This window comes from Pseudorasbora parva, chromosome 13 (assembly GCF_024679245.1).
Source record: "Pseudorasbora parva isolate DD20220531a chromosome 13, ASM2467924v1, whole genome shotgun sequence".
NCBI lineage: Eukaryota > Metazoa > Chordata > Actinopteri > Cypriniformes > Gobionidae > Pseudorasbora > Pseudorasbora parva.
This window is the reverse complement of record NC_090184.1, coordinates 46,543,446-46,564,672: the sequence shown is the minus strand read 5'-3', so window position 1 is coordinate 46,564,672 and position 21,227 is coordinate 46,543,446. Positions and strand designations below refer to the sequence as shown.

General features: G+C 42.6%; 1 protein-coding gene across 2 annotated transcripts; it reads left to right on the top strand.

Annotated features, from left to right (window-relative positions):
- Positions 1–858: 858 nt before the first annotated feature.
- Positions 859–19,919, top strand: sncaip (synuclein, alpha interacting protein). 2 transcript variants are annotated; one of them, XM_067414611.1, is made up of 11 exons: positions 859–959; positions 1,727–1,797; positions 4,125–4,182; positions 4,865–5,207; positions 8,047–8,413; positions 9,222–9,401; positions 11,860–11,973; positions 13,600–13,725; positions 14,409–14,578; positions 18,010–18,096; positions 19,008–19,919. In XM_067414611.1, the coding sequence occupies exons 2-11, from the start codon at positions 1,741–1,743 to the stop codon at positions 19,780–19,782; spliced, it is 2,277 nt and encodes a 758-aa protein (XP_067270712.1). In that variant the 5' UTR covers positions 859–959; positions 1,727–1,740; the 3' UTR covers positions 19,783–19,919. The 2 variants fall into 2 exon arrangements, with proteins under 2 accessions (XP_067270712.1, XP_067270711.1); XM_067414610.1 differs by lacking the exon at positions 859–959 and having other exon boundaries at positions 966–1,797.
- The last annotated feature ends 1,308 nt before the right edge of the window (positions 19,920–21,227 follow it).

Here is a 21,227-nt window from a genome sequence, read left to right as displayed (position 1 = left end):
ATTCATCTTCCCCTCAAGTCTGATAACTCTCCCAGGTCCCGCCGTTAAAAAAAACACCCCCACAGCATTATGCTGCCACCACCATGCTTAACTGTTTTTGGGCAGTTTCTCCCATTCTTGCCGACTCCATATTAAACCCTACGGATTCACAATGGGATGGCATTAAAGCTTATGCACTGAAAAAAAAATAATTTCTTACTTAGTACTTTTGTCTTGTTTCAAAATATCTAAAAATTCTTACATTAAGAAAAAATTACTAGACAAGTAAAAATTATTGTCTTGTTTTGGGGAAAATAACTCAAAATGAAGAGAGTTTTTGCTTAAAATAAGATAAATAATCTGCCAATGGGGTGAGAAAAATAATCTTGTTTTCTGTTTGAATTAAGATTATTTTCCTCACGCCATTGGCAGATTATTGATCTTATTTAAAGCAAAAACTCTCTTCATTTTGAGTTATTTTTCCCAAAACAAGACAATTACTTTTGCTTGTCTTGTAAATACTTCTTGTTTTAAGAATGTTTAGATGTTTGGACTAGAAACAAGACACAAATACTGAGTAAGAAGAGCATGTTTTGCAGTGTGTGCATGGAAAGGCAGGCGTCACAACACTTTTGGCACTATAGTGTATATTGGGAACAAATTTGTCCCCATCATTGAGTTAAACCATCTTTTGGCGTCGTTCTTGTAAAAATGCTATGAATGTGTATTCATTGTAAAATTGTCTCAGTTAGGGCTCGGGTTATTTTTTGTACACGCTTGAGAAACAAGTTTTTATCATTCCTGCGCGCGCGCGTGTTTGTATCGCCCTCTGCTGGTGAGTCCCCGTGCGCGCATGTGTGTCGGGTCGCGCGCGCGCCGAGGAGGCTGAGGGAGGCGCGTGCTCGTGTCACATTCTTCAGATGATCCGCTATTCAGAAGAAACAGAGAGACAATCAGCGACAGACAGCAGCGGGCACAAGGTACGACACACACACATACATACACATACACACACACACACACACTGAACACAACAGAAGAGGGAAAAGAGCTCAGAAACACACGAGAGAATCCAGAGAGAAACAATGAGATGGTGAGAGATCATCTGAGGGATGCTAACGCTAAAGCTAACGCTAGAAACAAAAGACTGAGAGAAACAAGGAGACGGATGGACACACACACACACACACACACGGACACACACAAAAACACAGAGATCTCATGAATACTCATCAGTTTGTTTTTCATGATCAATGATTGATTATTGTGTGTTAGATGTGAAATAATTATTCTGCTCTTATTTTGTCTAATTCAACAGTTATTCTGGAGGCAAAACATGTTTCATAGTTTTTCATCAAAATGTAAATGTTTTTTCCCCATCTGACGTCATCGACGCCACACAGGCGTGGTTAAATATAGACTTAATCATAGTTTTATTACTCGGGTTCTTCTGTAATAGCCACGCCCACTTTCCGCTGTCCAATCCGGTGCTGACGATGAGAGCAAGCCCCGCCCCTCATGTTACTAATTGTTTTTTTATAGTGTGTATCAGTTCATCTGTGATTACTGATCTGTGTGTGCGTGTATTTGTGTTTGCATTTGTGTTTGTGTGTTTGTGCGTGCGTGTGTATTTGTATGTGTGGGTGCATGCTTTTGTGTATGTGTGTGTGTGTATTTGTATGTGTGCGTGCGTTTGTGTGTGTGTGTGGGCATGCTCGCGCTTGTGTGTGTGTGTGTGTGTTCTCAGAATGCTGGCTGAAGATGGACGTTCCTGAATACCTGGACCTGGATGAGATCGACTTCACTGATGATTTACCTGTGAGTCCTTTCTAATGTTTGGAGATATTTTATTTTCGCTCACTTGTTTTTATTTAACTCAACATTTAACTGCTTGGCTGCAGTTAAATTTACATTTCAGTGATTTACACACACACACACACACACACACACACACACACACACACACACACACACACAACAAAGTTTAGTCTAGGGGTTGTACAATATACCAACGCTAAATATAAATCGATATAGGCCTATTACTTAGCAACACTATCGCCGCTTTAATATCCGATGTGTTATTGTGTGGTAACCATGGCAACACTATCGCCGCTTTAATATCCGATGTGTTATTGTGTAGTAACCATGGCAACACTATCGCCGCTTTAATATCTGATGTGCTATTGTGAGGTAACCATGGCAACACTATCGCCGCTTTAATATCCGATGTGTTATTGTGTGGTAACCATGGCAACACTATCGCCGCTTTAATATCCGATGTGTTATTGTGTAGTAACCATGGCAACACTATCGCCGCTTTAATATCCGATATGTTATTGTGTGGTAACCATGGCAACACTATCGCCGCTTTAATATCCGATGTGTTATTGTGTGGTAACCATGGCAACACTATTGCCGCTTTAATATCCGATGTATTATTGTGTAGTAACCATGGCAACACTATCGCCGCTTTAATATCTGATGTGTTATTGTGTAGTAACCATGGCAACACTATCGCCGCTTTAATATCTGATGTGTTATTGTGTAGTAACCATGGCAACACTATCGCCGCTTTAATATCCGATGTGTTATTGTGTAGTAACCATGGCAACACTATCGCCGCTTTAATATCCGATGTGTTATTGTGTGGTAACCATGGCAACACTATCGCCGCTTTAATATCTGATGTGTTATTGTGTAGTAACCATGGCAACACTATCGCCGCTTTAATATCTGATGTGTTATTGTGTAGTAACCATGGCAACACTATCGCCGCTTTAATATCTGATGTGTTATTGTGTAGTAACCATGGCAACACTATCGCCGCTTTAATATCTGATGTGTTATTGTGTAGTAACCATGGCAACACTATCGTCGCTTTAATATCTGATGTGTTTTATTAGACACTGTTTGGATCATTGATGGACAGAAACTAATGATTGTTCTCCAGCTCAACACCGTTAGTCTTATTGTTTAAATCTGCTGTTGTTGATTTACCGCTCAGAGTGCCGTGTTTTACCGCCTAATATGATCTCGCTCACCGCAGTGTCCACAAGAGTCTCAGAGTAGCGTTACAACATCACTGTAACACACTCACATGTGTGTGATATGATAAAACAGCACTGCGTCACACACACACATACACACACACACACACACACACACACACACAATCTGAGGAATCACACACACACACAAACACAATCTGAGGAATCACATACACACACACACACACACACACACGAGCGGAAGAAGCAGAAGCGCTCGCAGCAGATTAAAAACTCTGCCCACTCAAGATTCAAGACACGCCCCTGTACTGAATATTACATACTGTGCCTTTAAAGGTTGCAGTAAGTTTTAAAGAGACACTTCATGCTCCTTCTCATGGGAGGTGGAGATGTTTGTTGAACACACTCGATGAGCTTTAGTTCAACCAAAAATTTAAATTATCTCATTAATTCCTCTCCCTCATGTGGTTGGACACCCGTCAGACCTTCGTTCATCTTCAGAACACAGATGAAGATATTTTAGTGTAAAGCTGAGAAAGGCTTCAGATAGGCCTCCATTGGCATTCAGTCCATTCCCACTCACAAGACCCATAAAGGCCCTAAACACATCGACACACAGCCCATCTCACTACAGCGGCTGCACAATCACTTCTTTAAATGCTGTGAGAATAGTTATTGTGCACAAAAATCTAAATAACGACTTTATCCGCCGAGTTATTGCCGTGAACTCGATGCATGCGTGAGAATATGACGATCCGCCGTTCATGACCCAGAAAAGGAGGAGCGAGACCAACACGAAAGACAAGAACTCAGCGGATAAAGTCGTTATTTAGATTTTTGTGCACAATAACTATTCTCGTCGTATTGTAACATGATTGTGCAGCCGCTGTAGTGAGATGGGCTGTGTGTCGATGTGTTTAGGGCCTTTATGGGTCTTGTGAGTGGGAATGGACTGAATGCCAATGGAGGCCTATCTGAAGCCTTTCTCAGCTTTACACTAAAATATCTTCATCTGTGTTCTGAAGATGAACGAAGGTCTGACGGGTGTCCAACGACATGAGGGCGAGGAATTAATGACAGAATGTTCATTTTTGGGTGAACTAACCCTTTAACACGTCCTGATATCTCCTGTCCCAGTACAAGAGCATTCCCGAGCTGTGCCGAAGACACGATGGACCGAGCGACGAGAGACAAGGTACGACGTATATATTTATACTTGGTGCTTTTTTCAGTGCTGAACACTGGGATGTGTGTATTAGGACATCATTTTTACTCTAATGTGACAAGTAAAACTTCACACTTGAATCACGCCAGAGTTAGGGCTGGACGATATCTAAAAAAAAATATATCTCGATATTAGGGACGGAGTGAGAAAAATAATCTTATTTCTGTTTGGGACGGAAACAAGAAACAAGATTTCAATCAGAAATAAGATTATTTCTCACCCCATTGGCAGATCATTTTGCTTACTCAGTATTTTTGTCTTGTTCAAAACATCTAAAAATTCTTAAAACAAGAAGTATTTACTAGACAAGCAAAAGTAATTGTCTTGTTTTGGGGACAAATAACTCAAAATGAAGAGAGTTTTTGCTTAAAATAAGATCAATAATCTGCCAATGGGGTGAGAAAAATAATCTTAATTCAAACAGAAAACAAGATTATTTTTCTCACCCCATTGGCAGATTATTTATCTTATTTTAAGCAAAAACTCTCTTCATTTTGAGTTATTTTCCCCAAAACAAGACAATCACTTGTTCTTGTCTAGTAAATGTTTCTTAATGTAAGAGTTTTTAGATATTTTGACTAGAAACAAGACAAAAATACTAATACTAATACTAATACTAAATGTATACCGATCATTTTGCGTTGTCTTTCAGCTCCAGCCATCAACTGGGCTCGTAACGCGGCTCCACACGGAGCAGGAATTAAACCCACCGGCATTGCCGACGTCTACAGCAAATTTAGACCCGTTAAGCGCGTGTCTCCGCTCAAACACCAGCCGGAGGAGTCGGAGACGGATTCTGATGGGAAAAGCGTTGGGAAAAGTGACGGGAAAAGTGCGGAGCGGCGTAAAGAGGACGCCTCCGTTTCTCCGAACGCCGTCAAGAGCAAAGGCTCGGCGAACGGAGCTCTGTTTGGAGAGCTGGAGCACTACGACCTGGACATGGATGAGATCCTGGACGTGCCGTATATCAAATCCAGTCAACAGTGCGGAGCAAAGTGAGTGTTTCAACTTCTCAAATTAATTCCTATGAAAGTTAAGCTTCCAAACTGAAACGCGTTTAACTCAGCTCTCTGATTAAAGGGTTAGTTCACCCAAAAATGAAATATTAATGATGTCGCTCCACACCCGTAAGACCTCCGTTCATCTTCACACACAGTTTAAGATATTTTATATTTAGTCCGAGAGCGTATGCAAGTGTATGCACACTATACTGTCCATGTCCAGAAAGGGAATAAAAACATCATCACAGTAGTCCATATGAGACATCAGTGGGTTAATTAGAGTCTCTTGAAGCATCCAAAATACATTTGGGTCTGGAGTGGACTGGATCCATAGAGGAGTAGTTATAATACAGAAACTGTTCTGACCAATCGTGTTTTTAAAATGGCGTTTGGGGGGTAAAATGTGTGTTATTTTTAGAGGTCGACCGATAGTGGATTTTACCGATAGCTAGGTTGGACCACACTTGCCGATAACCGATTAATCGGCCGATAGTTTTTAAAAAGATACTAGATACTAAAATAATAGTAATAATAATAATAATAATAACAAACAAAAAAACACAAAGCAGTGCTGAACTTTATTACAAGAAATAAAAAAACAGTACCGAACCATGAAAATGTTCTAAATTGCATATGTAAATATGATTATATTGTTCTAACAGAAAAAAATCTACAGAAAAAAACCAAAACATTAAAATATTACAAATAAATGTTTCTTTAGCTATAACCTAGACACATGTAAGTGGATGTCAGGTAACAGACTGCAAGTCTTATTTGTTAACAAGGATTTATTAGCTTATTAGCTAGCTTACATGAATGATATGCAATATACATTTTACACCGTGTAATAATATTTGAGCAATACAATTGTATCTTAATCATTCATGTTAGTTCATAGTGCATAAAAAAGGTTAACAGATAAAATACTTCTACAGCATTTATTAACCTTACTTAATGTTACAAATGGAATATTGGATATAAAGTATTATAATGGATTACTGTATTATATTAAGTGTTTTTTCATTTAAATCCAAACAGTTCCTCAGCCTCAACGACAAAGTAAAGTACATCCATACTGCTGTTCTTTCGCTGCTAAAGCATCTAGTCACCAAAAAAATTACTTTATAATGATTTGGCAACATGTACTGAAGTGTTCTGTATTCATACACTGTAAAATAAAATATTGTTGGTTTAACTTTAAAAAGTAAGTAACCTGGTTGCCTTAATATTTTGAGTTTATTGAAATAAAAAATTCGAGTTGATACAATGAAGGAAATTAGTTTAATAAATAGAAACTCAAAATATTATTGGATCTGAATCACATAAAATTTTTGATAAATCATGAAAATAACACAATTTGGCTGCGTCATCACAAATAAAACACACACTTACCCAATATGCTTAAAATAATCTTTTAATAATATTTTAATAAAGGTTGTCGATTCTCAGAAATGTTCATTGTATTAACTAAAATGTTTAATTCCAATGAACTCAAAATTTTAAGGCAACCAGGTAACTTATTTTTTTTAACAAAAATAATTTTTTTTAGAGTGTACCGTTTCCCTTTCGGTGTTATAAACTCGTGTCAGATGTGTCAGCACGCTCTGTGCAACGTGAAGCGCGCAGCATCAAGGTACGTTCACACTGAACGCGAATAGAGCATCTGGAGCCAATGATTTCCATGTTAAGTCAATGGAAAGGCGCGTTGACGCGCGTCTGGAGGTCCTGCGTTGCGATAGACGTGATTCCGCCTTATTCGCGAATCCATTTTGTGCGAATAACACGAATTTGAAGCGAATTTAGCGTCTTGCGCAATAGGCGCGTTATGCCTGAGTGGTGCTTTTTGTGCATTCACACGTTTGAATTCGTGTCTACGCCCGAGTCGAAAATTTTGCTTTTCAGTTGATAATGTAGTTGTTTAAAGCTAAAATATGTGCTTTACTTATAAAGAGAGCGCCTATTTAAAAAGAATACTTCTGCGTTTTTGTAGTTGTGAGCTCCAGGCGATCAGCGGGCGCTCAGCGCTCGTTAACCCCGGCGAGAGCAGCCTTTCCTCGGCCAGTCCTGGCGTTTGCCGCTGGCTCGGATGTCTCTAGAGGTTAAACATGACAAATAATTTGTCTTGTGTACATCTAATGGATGATCTTTGGTCCAATTAATCTATTGGTGCCTACCAAATCATTTTGACTGAGGGCAAAGTGAAGTTTCATAACTTTATATTTTATATAAATATACATGCAGTGAAGATAATCCCGGTAGTGCGTTGGCTGAACCACATGTGTGGCTGTTAATGCTTAATATATATATTTTTGAAAATGAAAAGAGGCAGAGAGGTGTTTTAGGACATATTTCACCTGGAGCGCCTTTAACGCACGTCTATTTCGCTTCAAATGCTCGATTTCTACGCGTGTCCAATTTGTGCAAATGGATTCAAAATGTTCACTTGTCAAACTAGACGCGTTAGACACGATTTTGACGCTCAATTTGCGTTTGGTGTGAACGCAGCATCACGTGTCCTCACGTGTTAATGTAAACAGTGATAGTTTTTTTATTTGTCCTCTAGAGGCCGCTCTTGCGCTTTATAATGCCAGCAGACCCTTCTCAGAGCTCTCGGGGCTACTGTGTAATGACAGCAGCCTTCTCAGCCGCTCCCGCAACGGACGCAAACCGGAAAAACTATCGGTAGTGATTTTTGACGATAACTGATTGTTCCACCAAGCTACCGGTGCAGATTAATCGGCAAATCCGATGAATCGGTCGACCTCTAGTTATTTTGAAACGGTTGCCTGCCAAAATTTGCATTCCTGGGTCTATATATCACCATATATATCAGTCAACAGACGGCCACGCTTCCCCGGATGGCTTCGGAAAGAAGAAGCGTTTCCAGCGGGAGAGGATTGGCCCAATCCGAGAGCCTGAGCGGAGGCACGCAGTTCTGTGTGCTGTCTCCCGTCAGCTGGCCGGACATTAGGAAGTCCAAATCTATGGATCTCAGGGCTCAGAGCGCGGCGTTCGAGCACACTCACGCTCCAGAGATGGAGAAGCTCTTCCCGGATAAATCCGCAGCTGAGCCCGGACTGCCTCTTCTGGGAGCCAAAGGCACGAGAGGAGGCTTACGAGCTTTTGGAGACGGAGACGAAGAAGCCAAGAAGACGCAGAACATCCTGAACATCGTGAGAGAGGGACAGATCTCGCTGCTGGTAAGAGCCGCCACATTATCTATCATATAACGTTTATTAAAGGGTCATACACACACACACACACACACACACAGTCTCATGCTAATCTTGAGTATCTATAGAGTAGTGTTGATCCTTCATATCTCCCAAGAGTCTTTAGTTTATCATATTTATAAAAGAGAGATACACTGAACCGATTCTTTCTGAAAACAACCGAGTCTGTTGAGGCGTGCAGTGGGCGGAGCTAAAGACACACACACACACACACACACACACACACACACACACACACACACACACACACACACACACACACACACACACACACACACACACACACACACACACACACACACACACACACACACTCATGTTAATCTTCAGGATCTATAGAGTAGTGTTGATCCTTCATATCTCCCAAGAGTCTTTAGTTTATCATATTTATAAAAGACAGATACACTGAACCGATTCTTTCTGAAAACAACCGAGTCTGTGGAGGCGTGCAGTGGGCGGAGCTAAAGACACACGCACACACACACACACACAGTCTCGTGTTAATCGTTAATCTTGAGTATATATAGAGTAGTGTTGATCTTTCATATCTCCCACGAGTCTTTAGTTTAACAACCTTTTTTTTGGCTCACTTTTACTCGGGACATGCTAGCTGGCAACATAGGAATCCATTCATTATGCTAAGCTAAGCTAGTGGCAACCCTGCCAAACTAAAAACAAAAAATGCATTTGCCCACATTTCTAAAAACGGTGGAGTTTCCTTTAATGCTAAATCACTGAAGTAACCCTTTAATAATCACCATGTGTGTCTGTGCAGCCTCACTTCGCCACGGAGAACCTGGAGCGCATTCGGGATGAGGATGGGAATAACCTGTTGCATGTCTCCGCGGCTCAGGGTCATGCTGACTGTCTGCAGCATCTGACCTCGCTCATGGGCGAGGATTGTCTGAACGAGCGCAACAAGCATCAGCTCACGCCCGCGGGCCTCGGCGTACGGGTACGTCTGTCTTCCTCACTCATGTCTGGGTCTACAAGTGCAGTTGATGATCTGGAGTCCTAGGGGGCATTTACCCTGCACTACGCATGCGGACGCTTCTACACACATTTGTGAAAGAATGGGTCGCTCTCAGGACAAGTCTGGGTTTGGCGGACGCCAGGAGAACGGGACTTGCCTGACTGCATTGTGCCAAGTGTAAAGTTTGCTGGAGGGGGGAGGATACGGGGTGGGGTTGTCCACTCTTAATGCTTCACCAAGACATTTTGGACAATTTAATGTTCCCGAATTTGTGGGAACAGTTTGGGGACGGCCCCTTCCTGTCCCAACATGACTGCGCTCCAGTGCACAAAGTTGTGCATCCCTGTGATGTAAATAAATACAGATTACATTTTTATTTATTTATCTGCATTTCATGTGACAATAACCAACATCAGAGAGCTGTGAGCATATTCATTTAAAGTCTCTCTGTAAATATTTCAGCCTTAAAGGTGTTCAGTGTCAACACAATAATCATTAGGTAGGCCACCATATCGGTATCGACCGATACACACTATATTGCCAAAAGTGTTGTGACGCCTGCCATCCCATTGTTAATCCGTAGGGTTTAATCTGGAGTCGGCCCACCCTCTCTAACAGCTCCAGCTCTTCTGGGAAGGCTTTCCTCAAGGTTTAGGAGTGTGTTTATGGGGATTTTTGCCCATTCTTCTAGAAGCTCATTTGTGAGGTCAGGCACTGATGTTGGACGAGAAGGCCTGGCTCTCAGTCTCCGCTCTAATTCATCCCAAAGCTGTTCTATCGGGTTGAGCTCAGGACTCTGTGCAGGCCAGTCCAGTTCCTCCACACCAAACTCCTCATCCATGTCTTTATGGAGCGACGCTTTGTGCACTGTTCGGATCATTTTACTGACTCGGATCTTTGAATCTCGTTCAGCAGAATGAACGAATCTTTTTTTCAAGTCATTTCGTTCATTTAAGCAGAATCTAATTAAAATGTTATATGTTACATTTTTAAACACATTTAGTACTTTTGGAAATTAAAAAAAAACTATAATCTTATGCAGTCATGGCCAAACTTTGAGAAAGAAATGATAAATTAATTGCGCTTGCTTCACTTACCGATCCAAAACATTAATTATTGAGTCACTTCACATTTAATCACGTCTGTTACCTAGAAAGATTAGTAACGTTACACCACTTGTGACTTCTGGGTCGAGCCGTTAGTTCTGTCTGATCTGGGCCGTGTCAACCTTATATAATACATGCGTCCGGAAACAGAAAAGATTAGTTCTCTGGACTCTTCGAGTCATTCGCTCATCAAGTCCCAGCCCAATGTAAGCACGGCTATGCAGGCTAAGCACGGCTCAGAAGTCACAACACACAACATTACAGTCGTATTATTGACTGCATGTTGTAATATATTTATTTGTATAAAATCATCAGAAGATATGAGCAATAAACTCTTATGCTTATCCATTCTGACAAACCCAACGTGTCTAGGATTCATAGGAAAATCAATTATTATAGGCCTACTGGCTAAAAAATTTGGAGAAAAAACCCCAAAACTACGCACTTGTTTGTGAGGAAGGTTGTGAATTAACTATTTCTGTATCTAACACTGCTGTCATGTCACATGACAAAAGAACGTGACTCAGACCGAAGACTCAAGAGAACGAATCATTTCTGTTTCCAGTACAGACTGCATAGCCTTGCCTATGGGGCTGGGACTTGATGAACGAATGGCTCAAACCCGGACTCAAAAATGAACTAATCAATTCTGTTTCCTGTACAGAACATATTGGATGTTGCGCATGCGCGGTCAACACAAAATGAACGAATCGCTCGCTGAGAAAACCCGTCGTTCTCGAGTCATATTAAAGATTTGAATCGTTCATGAACGACACATTACTAGCACAGTCATGTTGAGACAGGAAGGGGCCGTCCCCAAACTGATCCCACAAAGTAAGGAGCATGAAATTGTCCAAAATGTCTTGGTGAAGCATTAAGAGTTCCTTTCACTGGAACTAAGGGGCCAACCCCTGAAAAACAACCCCACCCCATAATCCCCCCTCCACCAAAATTTAAACTCGGCACAATACAGTCAGGCAAGTCCCGTTCTCCTGGCGACGGCCAAACCCAGACTCGTCCTGAGAGCGACCCATTCTTTCACTAATGTGTGTAGAAGCATCTGTATGCCTCGAGCTTGATTTATACACCTGTGGCCATGAAGGGATTGAACACCTGAACTCAGTGATTTGGAGGGGCGGCACAATACTTCTGGCAAGATAATGTATAGCAGTATATCCGACTATAGTTTATGTCGGAGTTTTTATTTGTATCGTTGCATCCCTAAAACACAAACAGCTCGTAGCAGAAAGTATACACTGTTTCCCTTCCAGGAAAATTCACTCATGGGTGTGTACAGATGTTTGTCCAATCAGACTAAACTTGTGTTTTTGTAGAACGGTCACCTGGAGTGTGTGCGCTGGATGGTGAGCGAAACCGAAGCCATCGCCGAGCTCAGCTGCACTCGAGAGCATCCGAGCCTCATCCACTACGCCGCACGGCACGGACAGGTAAGCGACCCGCGGTCACGTGACTAATCACTAGGGATGCACCAAAATCAAAATTCTTGGCTGAAACCGAAAAAGAGGAAACCAACGATGAAAGACCGAAAGAAGTTATGCCAATTATTAGTACCATTGCATTTATGGCTAATGCTATGACTGTGTAACTTGACTAAAATAAAGGCTTTGCAATTGCATAAATTGATATTAAAGTCTCAACTAATAAATCAATTACAAATTATGCAAATATTTATTTAGCACATTGCAGCAACGCACAGTATAAAATAAATTTCAAACTAAAATGTTTAACTTGACCTCACTCATGTGTACGTTAAATAATAATACAGGCCTACTGGCCTGCAGAAAGGGACAGACATTGAATAAAGCAATCAAATATAAACTTACTGCATATTTAACTGTTTAAATTAAAGATGAATCCTTAACAAACTTACAAAAGCTATTCAGTCAAGAGCATTGAGTGATGTCCTTTTGTTGGACATTAAACAGACAGCAGTAAAGGCCCGTTTAAGACCTAATGCCGGGATATGTGTCGTCTTTCTCGACTGTATAAAGTTCTCTTAAGGCATCTTCAGACTGTCTGCTTGGATACTCATCAAGATGGACATGATGACATACTTTGTGTGAGTTTGTCCGTTTAAAGGGTTAGTTCACCTAAAAATGAAATGTCTGTCATTAACTCCTCTCCCTAATGTCGCTCCACACCCGTAAGACCTCCGCTCATCTTCACACACAGTTTAAGATATTTTATATATATTTGATATTTTAGTCCGAGAGCGTATGCAAGTGTATGCACACTATACTGTCCATGTCCAGAAAGGGAATAAAAACATCATCACAGTAGTCCATATGAGACATCAGTGGGTTAATTAGAGTCTCTTGAAGCATCCAAAATACATTTGGGTCCAAAAATAACAAAAACTACGACTTTATTCAGCATTGGCTTCTCTTCCGGATGATAAAAGTCTTTCTTTTTCGGTGGCTGAATATCTAACCACAAATATTGTCCTCTTTACTCCACTACATTTCTATCAAGGTCCTCGAAGTGGAAAGTCGTTTCTGTCGCAGCTTTGAAAGTCAGTGATGATTTTTTTCTTCTTTAAAAGGTGTTTGGGTTTTTGCAAGAGCCTTTCAGGAATCACTCTTGTAGAGTCTCGTGAAGTTCAATGATTTCACAGCATTTATTAAACACTGATTTATAGTTTAGAGCAAAATGGAAGAAGACGGATGTCCAAATGCTCATTTAGTGGAGGATTCACATAAACAAAGTTGATTCTGTCTTCAGTGAAGGTGAACAGTGTGAGAATATCAGATGTGTATCAGTGTATTGGATCCGTGCATTCGGCCTTAAAGTGACAGCATCTTTATAAAGAGCTTTGTAACTTTTCTACAAGTATTTAAATGAGTTTAAGTTAGTCGTCTGCTAGTATGTCAGATGGAGCGTCACTGACTGGCTTAAACCATGATGGCATAATGTGCATTTATACAACTATAATAAAATAATGCGCTGACATAAAAGGAAATGTAGTTTTGATATTTAAGTACTTTTGAAAACAAATACTTCTGTACTTTTACTTCAGTAATGAAGTTGTGTACTTTGTCCACCTCTGGTTTCAGGAGCGCGTCCTGCTGTGGCTGCTGCAGTTCATGCAGGAACAGGCCATTTCTCTGGACGAACTGGATCAAAACGGAAACACGGCGGTTCATGTGGCGGCTCAGTTCGGCCATCTTGGCTGCCTTCAGGTGATCTACACTTCAGCCTCTTATTTAGTCTGTGATGCAGTAAGAAAGAGAGACAGGACGTAGCTCTCCCTCCCTTTTCCTGTTGCTGTTCCTGTAGTGTTGAGAGACGTACCGGATTGTTCTGTTTGGTTACAGACTGAAAGAAAAGCACTAGTTCTCAATCAGCGAACACACTTCAGTTTAGGGTCCAATTCTCACTTTTAACTGCAATGCTTACCTCGATAAACTCCTAATTACTGCGTAGTAATGGTAAAGTTTAGGTTTTAGGGATGTAGAATATGGTCATGCAGACTAATATGCAGACATTGACGCTTGTCCGAAACATGTTGAAGGGGCACGTGAAAGAATTATACTGATTAAAACATCAATAACAAATTCTTAAATCAAGAAGCATTTACTATATAAGTAAAACGACATGATATTTTTTCTTGTTTTCTTAAAAATAAAATCAAAATGAGTTTTTGCTTAAAACAGGCAAAATTATCTGCCACAATGAGGTTTTAAGCAAAAACTCACGTTTTTTTCCCAACAAAACAAGGACAAATATCTTATGTCGTTTTATTTATCTAATAAATGCATCTTGATTTAAGAATGAGATATTTGGACTGAAAAATAAATAAAAATAAATAAATAAGGAGCATTTTTGCAGTGCACGCTCTCTTCTCACGTCTGTTTCTGCTCAGACTCTGGTGGAGTACGGCTCGAACGTGACGGTGCAGAACCAGCAGGGCGAGCGCCCATCCCAGTGTGCGGAGCGCCAGGGCCACAGCACCTGCTCTCGATACCTGGTGGTGGTGGAGACCTGCATGTCTCTGGCGTCGCAGGTGGTCAAACTCACCAAACAGCTGCACGAGTAAGAGCCTTCGTTATCCTGAGCCTTCTTTCCCCTGAGCCGTCTTTCCCCTGAGCCTTCATTATCCTGAGCCTTCATTATCCTTAGCCTTCATTATCCTGAGCCTTCTTTCCCCTGAGCCTTCTTTCCTCTGAGCCGTCATTATCCTGAGCCTTCATTATCCTGAGCCTTCATTATCCTGAGCCTTCATTATCCTGAGCCTTCATTATCCTGAGCCTTCATTATCCTGAGCCTTCTTTCCCCTGAGCCGTCTTTCCCCTGAGCCTTCGTTATCCTGAGCCTTCCTTCCCCTGAGCCGTCTTTCCCCTAAGCCTTCATTATCCTGAGCCTTCATTATCCTGAGCCTTAATTATCCTGAGCCTTCATTATCCTGAGCCTTCCTTCCCCTGAGCCGTCTTTCCCCTGAGCCTTCTTTCCCCTGAGCCTTCATTATCCTGAGCCTTCTTTCCCCTGAGCCGTCTTTCCCCTGAGCCTTCTTTCCTCTGAGCCTTCATTATCCTGAGCCTTCATTATCCTGAGCCTTCATTATCCTGAGCCTTCATTATCCTGAGCCTTCATTATCCTGAGCCTTCATTATCCTGAGCCTTCTTTCCCCTGAGCCGTCTTTCCTCTGAGCCTTCATTATCCTGAGCCTTCATTATCCTGAGCCTTCATTATCCTGAGCCTTCATTATCCTGAGCCTTCATTATCCTGAGCCTTCATTATCCTGAGCCTTCTTTCCCCTGAGCCGTCTTTCCCCTGAGCCTTCGTTATCCTGAGCCTTCCTTCCCCTGAGCCGTCTTTCCCCTGAGCCTTCATTATCCTGAGCCTTCATTATCCTGAGCCTTAATTATCCTGAGCCTTCATTATCCTGAGCCTTCCTTCCCCTGAGCCGTCTTTCCCCTGAGCCTTCTTTCCCCTGAGCCTTCATTATCCTGAGCCTTCTTTCCCCTGAGCCGTCTTTCCCCTGAGCCTTCTTTCCCCTGAGCCTTCATTATCCTGAGCCTTCTTTCCCCTGAGCCGTCTTTCCCCTGAGCCTTCGTTATCCTGAGCCTTCATTATCCTGAGCCTTCTTTCCCCTGAGCCTTCATTATCCTGAGCCTTCTTTCCCCTGAGCCTTCATTATCCTGAGCCTTCCTTCCCCTGAGCCTTCATTATCCTGAGCCTTCTTTCCCCTGAGCCGTCTTTCCCCTGAGCCTTCTTTCCCCTGAGCCTTCCTTGCCCTGAGCCTTCTTTCCCCTGAGCCTTCATTATCCTGAGCTTTCTTCCCCTGAGCCTTCATTATCCTGAGCCTTTATTATCCTGAGCCTTCTTTATCCTGAGCCTTCTTTATGCTGAGCCTTCTTTATCCTGAGCCTTCTTTATCCTGAGCCTTCCTTCCCCTGAGCCTTCATTATCCTGAGCCTTCATTATCCTGAGCCTTCCTTCCCCTGAGCCGTCTTTCCCCTGAGCCTTCTTTCCCCTGAGCCTTCATTATCCTGAGCCTTCTTTCCCCTGAGCCTTCATTATCCTGAGCCTTCTTTCCCCTGAGCCTTCATTATCCTGAGCCTTCCTTCCCCTGAGCCTTCTTTCCCCTGAGCCTTCTTTCCCCTGAGCCTTCTTTCCCCTGAGCCGTCTTTCCCCTGAGCCTTCTTTCCCCTGAGCCTTCATTATCCTGAGCCTTCTTTATCCTGAGCCTTCTTTCCCCTGAGCCTTCATTATCCTGAGCCTTCTTTATCCTGAGCCTTCTTTCCCCTGAGCCGTCTTTCCCCTGAGCCTTCTTTCCCCTGAGCCTTCATTATCCTGAGCCTTCTTTCCCCTGAGCCTTCATTATCCTGAGCCTTCCTTCCCCTGAGCCTTCTTTCCCTTGAGCCTTCTTTCCCCTGAGCCTTCATTATCCTGAGCCTTCTTTCCCCTGAGCCTTCATTATCCTGAGCCTTCATTATCCTGAGCCTTCATTATCCTGAGCCTTCCTTCCCCTGAGCCTTCTTTCCCCTGAGCCTTCTTTCCCCTGAGCCTTCATTATCCTGAGCCTTCTTTCCCCTGAGCCTTCATTATCCTGAGCCTTCCTTCCCCTGAGCCTTCTTTCCCTTGAGCCTTCTTTCCCCTGAGCCTTCTTTCCCCTGAGCCGTCTTTCCCCTGAGCCTTCTTTCCCCTGAGCCTTCTTTCCCCTGAGCCTTCTTTCCCCTGAGCCGTCTTTCCCCTGAGCCTTCTTTCCCCTGAGCCTTCTTTCCCCTGAGCCTTCTTTCCCCTGAGCCTTCCTTCCCCTGAGCCGTCTTTCCCCTGAGCCTTCTTTCCCCTGAGCCTTCTTTCCCCTGAGCCTTCTTTCCCCTGAGCCTTCCTTCCACTGAGCCTTCATTATCCTGAGCCTTCATTATCCTGAGCCTTCATTATCCTGAGCCTTCATTATCCTGAGCCTTCATTATCCTGAGCCTTCTTTATCCTGAGCCTTCTTTCCCCTGAGCCTTCATTATCCTGAGCCTTCATTATCCTGAGCCTTCCTTCCCCTGAGCCGTCTTTCCCCTGAGCCTTCTTTCCCCTGAGCCTTCATTATCCTGAGCCTTCTTTCCCCTGAGCCTTCATTATCCTGAGCCTTCATTATCCTGAGCCTTCATTATCCTGAACCTTCTTTCCCCTGAGCCTTCTTTCCCCTGAGCCTTCTTTCCCCTGAGCCGTCTTTCCCCTGAGCCTTCTTTCCCCTGAGCCTTCATTATCCTGAGCCTTCTTTATCCTGAGCCTTCTTTCCCCTGAGCCTTCATTATCCTGAGCCTTCATTATCCTGAGCCTTCCTTCCCCTGAGCCTTCTTTCCCCTGAGCCTTCTTTCCCCTGAGCCTTCATTATCCTGAGCCTTCTTTCCCCTGAGCCTTCATTATCCTGAGCCTTCTTTCCCCTGAGCCTTCTTTCCCCTGAGCCTTCTTTCCCCTGAGCCTTCTTTCCCCTGAGCCTTCTTTCCCCTGAGCCTTCTTTCCCCTGAGCCTTCATTATCCTGAGCCTTCTTTCCCCTGAGCCTTCTTTCCCCTGAGCCTTCATTATCCTGAGCCTTCCTTCCCCTGAGCCTTCTTTCCCCTGAGCCTTCTTTCCCCTGAGCCTTCTTTCCCCTGAGCCGTCTTTCCCCTGAGCCTTCTTTCCCCTGAGCCGTCTTTCCCCTGAGCCTTCTTTCCCCTGAGCCTTCTTTCCCCTGAGCCGTCTTTCCCCTGAGCCTTCTTTCCCCTGAGCCTTCTTTCCCCTGAGCCTTCTTTCCCCTGAGCCTTCCTTCCCCTGAGCCGTCTTTCCCCTGAGCCTTCTTTCCCCTGAGCCTTCTTTCCCCTGAGCCTTCTTTCCCCTGAGCCTTCCTTCCACTGAGCCTTCTTTCCCCTGAGCCTTCTTTCCCCTGAGCCTTCTTTCCCCTGGGCCTTCTTTCCCCTGAGCCTTCTTTCCTGAGCCTTTGAGTTCTGACTCGGCCCGCGTTCAACTTCTGTTTCTGTTCCCACAGACAGACGACGGCCCGAGTCGCCCTACAGAACCAGCTCCAGCTGCTCCTACAGACACAAGACCCCAGCGGGAGACCTCCATCGCCCAGGTCTGTCCTCCATCCCACACACACACACGCACGCACGCACGCACGCACACACACACACACACACACACACACGATGTTGCCAGCACGTATTAGCATGTTTTGTTAGCATTATTTAGCAGGGTGTGTTAACATTTAACATTTTGTTAGCATGAATTAGCATGTTTGTTAAAAAATTATCAACAAAGATGTTGATAGCACGTATTAGCATGTTTTGCTTGCATTATTTAACATATTTTGTTAGCATGAATTAGAATGTTTGTTAAAAAAATTAACATATTGCTTGCATGAATTAGCATTTTGGTAGCATGATTTAACATGTTATCCTTAATTAGCATTTTGTTAGCGCAAATTAAGATGTTGCTTGCACATATTAGCATGCTTTGTTAACATGATTTAACATGTTTTGTTTGCATGAATTAGCATGTCTGTTAAAAAAATTAACATTGTTTACATGAATTAACGTTTTGTTAGCATGATTTAACATATCATTTATTGGCATTTTGTTAGCACAAATTAAGAAGTTGCTTGCACGTATTAGCATGTTTTGTTCACATGATTTAACCTGTTTGTTAGCATGATTTAAAAATGAACATTACTTACATGAATTAGCATTTTGCTTGCATGATTTAACATGCGTTCAATAATTAGCATTTTGTAAGCGAAAATGAAGATGTTGCAAGCACGTATTATCATGTTTTGCTAGCATGATTTAGCATTATTTTTAATTAATATTTTTAATTTATTAATTGGCATTTTGTGAGCGCAAATTAAGATGTTGCTTGCACGTATTAGCATGTTTTGTTTTAACATGATTTAACATTTTGCTAACATTAATTAGCATGTTTGCTAATTGAAAAAAAAAAAATTTGGCTAAAGATTTTTTGCTGATGGAGCGTGTCTCTCTCGTGTAGCTCTCATTCGGAGGCGTGGCCTGAGATGACGCTGACTGCTGAAGTGACCCCTGAGAACGGTCAGTGGGTCCTGAAGCAGAGACACACGGACTCGGACGGCGTTCTGCGGAAACTTTTGGGAAAAGAGCCGGCGGGAGCCAGACTGGAGCTACAAGATGAAGCCGGAGGGGTGGAGTCGGGGGCGGGGCTTGGAGCAAGAGGGGCGGAGTCAGGGCCTGGAGCCGGACCAATGAAGCGGCTGGGGATGGGAGAAAGGCGGGAGTTAAAGTTGGCCCGTCTCAAGCAGATCATGCAGCGCTCGCTCAGCGAATCAGACGGCGAAGCGGCGTATACTCCAGACGAATCCAAACCCGCCAGACCGACCCAGCTGCCAATCGCAGAGGCCGAGGAGCACAAGCACAAGCTCAGGACTTCCAAATCCGGGGAAAACCCGTCCCCATCCTCAGACCACAGCGATCCCGACGCTCCCGAGTTTCCCGACGGACAAAAGCTCACCACGAGTCCCAAAAGCGCCCTCAAATCCCCGTCGTCTCGAAGAAAGACCTCGCAGAACCTCAAGCTAAGAGTCACGTTCGACGAGCCGCCGCCACGGAAAGACGCCAAAGCCCCGCCCACCAAAGACAAAACGGAATCGGGGAAGCGTCCCTTCGGAGCCTTTCGCTCCATCATGGAGACTCTCAGCGGAAACCAGAACAACAACAACAACTCTCCGAGCGGCGGGAAAAACGGGAGGAAGAGCGAAACCAAGAGCAAAGGCAAGACGAGCGCTGTTTAGAGCAGCCGAGCTTCAGGACTGGTGCTTGACCAAACAATCAACCAAACATGCTCTTCTTACTCAGTATTTTTGTCTTGTTTCTAGTCTAAACATCTAAACATTCTTACATTAAGAAACATTTACTAGACAAGCAAAAGTAATTGTCTTGTTTTGGGGAAAATAACTCAAAATGAAGAGAGTTTTTGCTTAAAATAAGATAAATAATCTGCCAATGGGGTGAGAGAAATAATCTTAATTCAAACAGAAAACAAGATTATTTTTCTCACCCCATTGGCAGATTATTTATCTTATTTTAAGCAAAAACTCTCTTCATTTTGAGTTATTTTCCCCAAAACAAGACAATTACTTTTGCTTGTCTAGTAAATGTTTCTTAATGTAAGAATTGTTAGATGTTTAGACTAGAAACAAGACAAAAATACTGAGTAAGAAAAGCATGTTTTGCAGTGTCACACTTTTGTACATGCCAGTTTTACAACAGTCATTTTTCAATACTGTGATTTTGTACAGACTCAATAATCAGTGAATGAACGAACGAACGAACGAACGAACGAACGAACGTTCCAGGAGTGATTCGGTGCTGCACCTTCACATTCGGATTGTTTTCATAACTCAAATATACGTTTATATGTAATCTGTCTTGTTTTGAGTTAATGTATGGATTTATAATTTAACTATTATGTTTGAATGCAAGAAATATGACACTATTGGAATCATTGTAACAACATTTGGAGGTTAAAATAAAGATGTTTTCAACTGTTACACTGATTTATTGAGGACGGTAATTCACATTCAGAGCGCATTATTAAAGGGTTAGTTCAGCCCATAATAAAAAATGTCTGTCATTAACTCCTCTCCCTAATGTCGCTCCACACCCGTAAGACCTCCGCTCATCTTCACACACAGTTTAAGATATTTTATATTTAGTCCGAGAGCGTATGCAAGTGTATGCACACTATACTGTCCATGTCCAGAAAGGGAATAAAAACATCATCACAGTAGTCCATATGAGACATCAGTGGGTTAATTAGAGTCTCTTGAAGCATCCAAAATACATTTGGGTCCAAAAATAACAAAAACTACGACTTTATTCAGCATTGGCTTCTCTTCCGCGTTTGTGTTCAATCCTCAAATAAAGATTCAAACGGTTATGAATCAGCGAATCGATCAATGATTTGGATCGCCAATGTCACGTGATTTCAGCAGTTTGACACGCGATCCGAATCATGAATCGATTCGCTGATTCATAACCGTTTGAATCTTTATTTGAGGATTGAACACAAACGCGAAAGAGAAGCCAATGCTGAATAAAGTCGTAGTTTTTGTTATTTTATATATCTGCTTTATATATGTTCGATGAATGACATCATCACGTCAATCCTCAAATAAAGATTTGAAACAATAGTTTATACAATATCTTAAACTGTGTGTGAAGATGAACAGAGATT

Excerpts from the sequence above, each read along its gene's own strand:
- sncaip (XM_067414610.1), top strand. The coding sequence starts at position 1,615 with ATGTGTGGGTGCATGCTTTTGTGTATGTGTGTGTGTGTATTTGTATGT. Across the intron at positions 8,414-9,221 it reads AGGGACAGATCTCGCTGCTG|CCTCACTTCGCCACGGAGAA; the intron begins GTAAGAGCCGCC and ends GTGTCTGTGCAG. Across the intron at positions 9,402-11,859 it reads CCGCGGGCCTCGGCGTACGG|AACGGTCACCTGGAGTGTGT; the intron begins GTACGTCTGTCT and ends GTGTTTTTGTAG.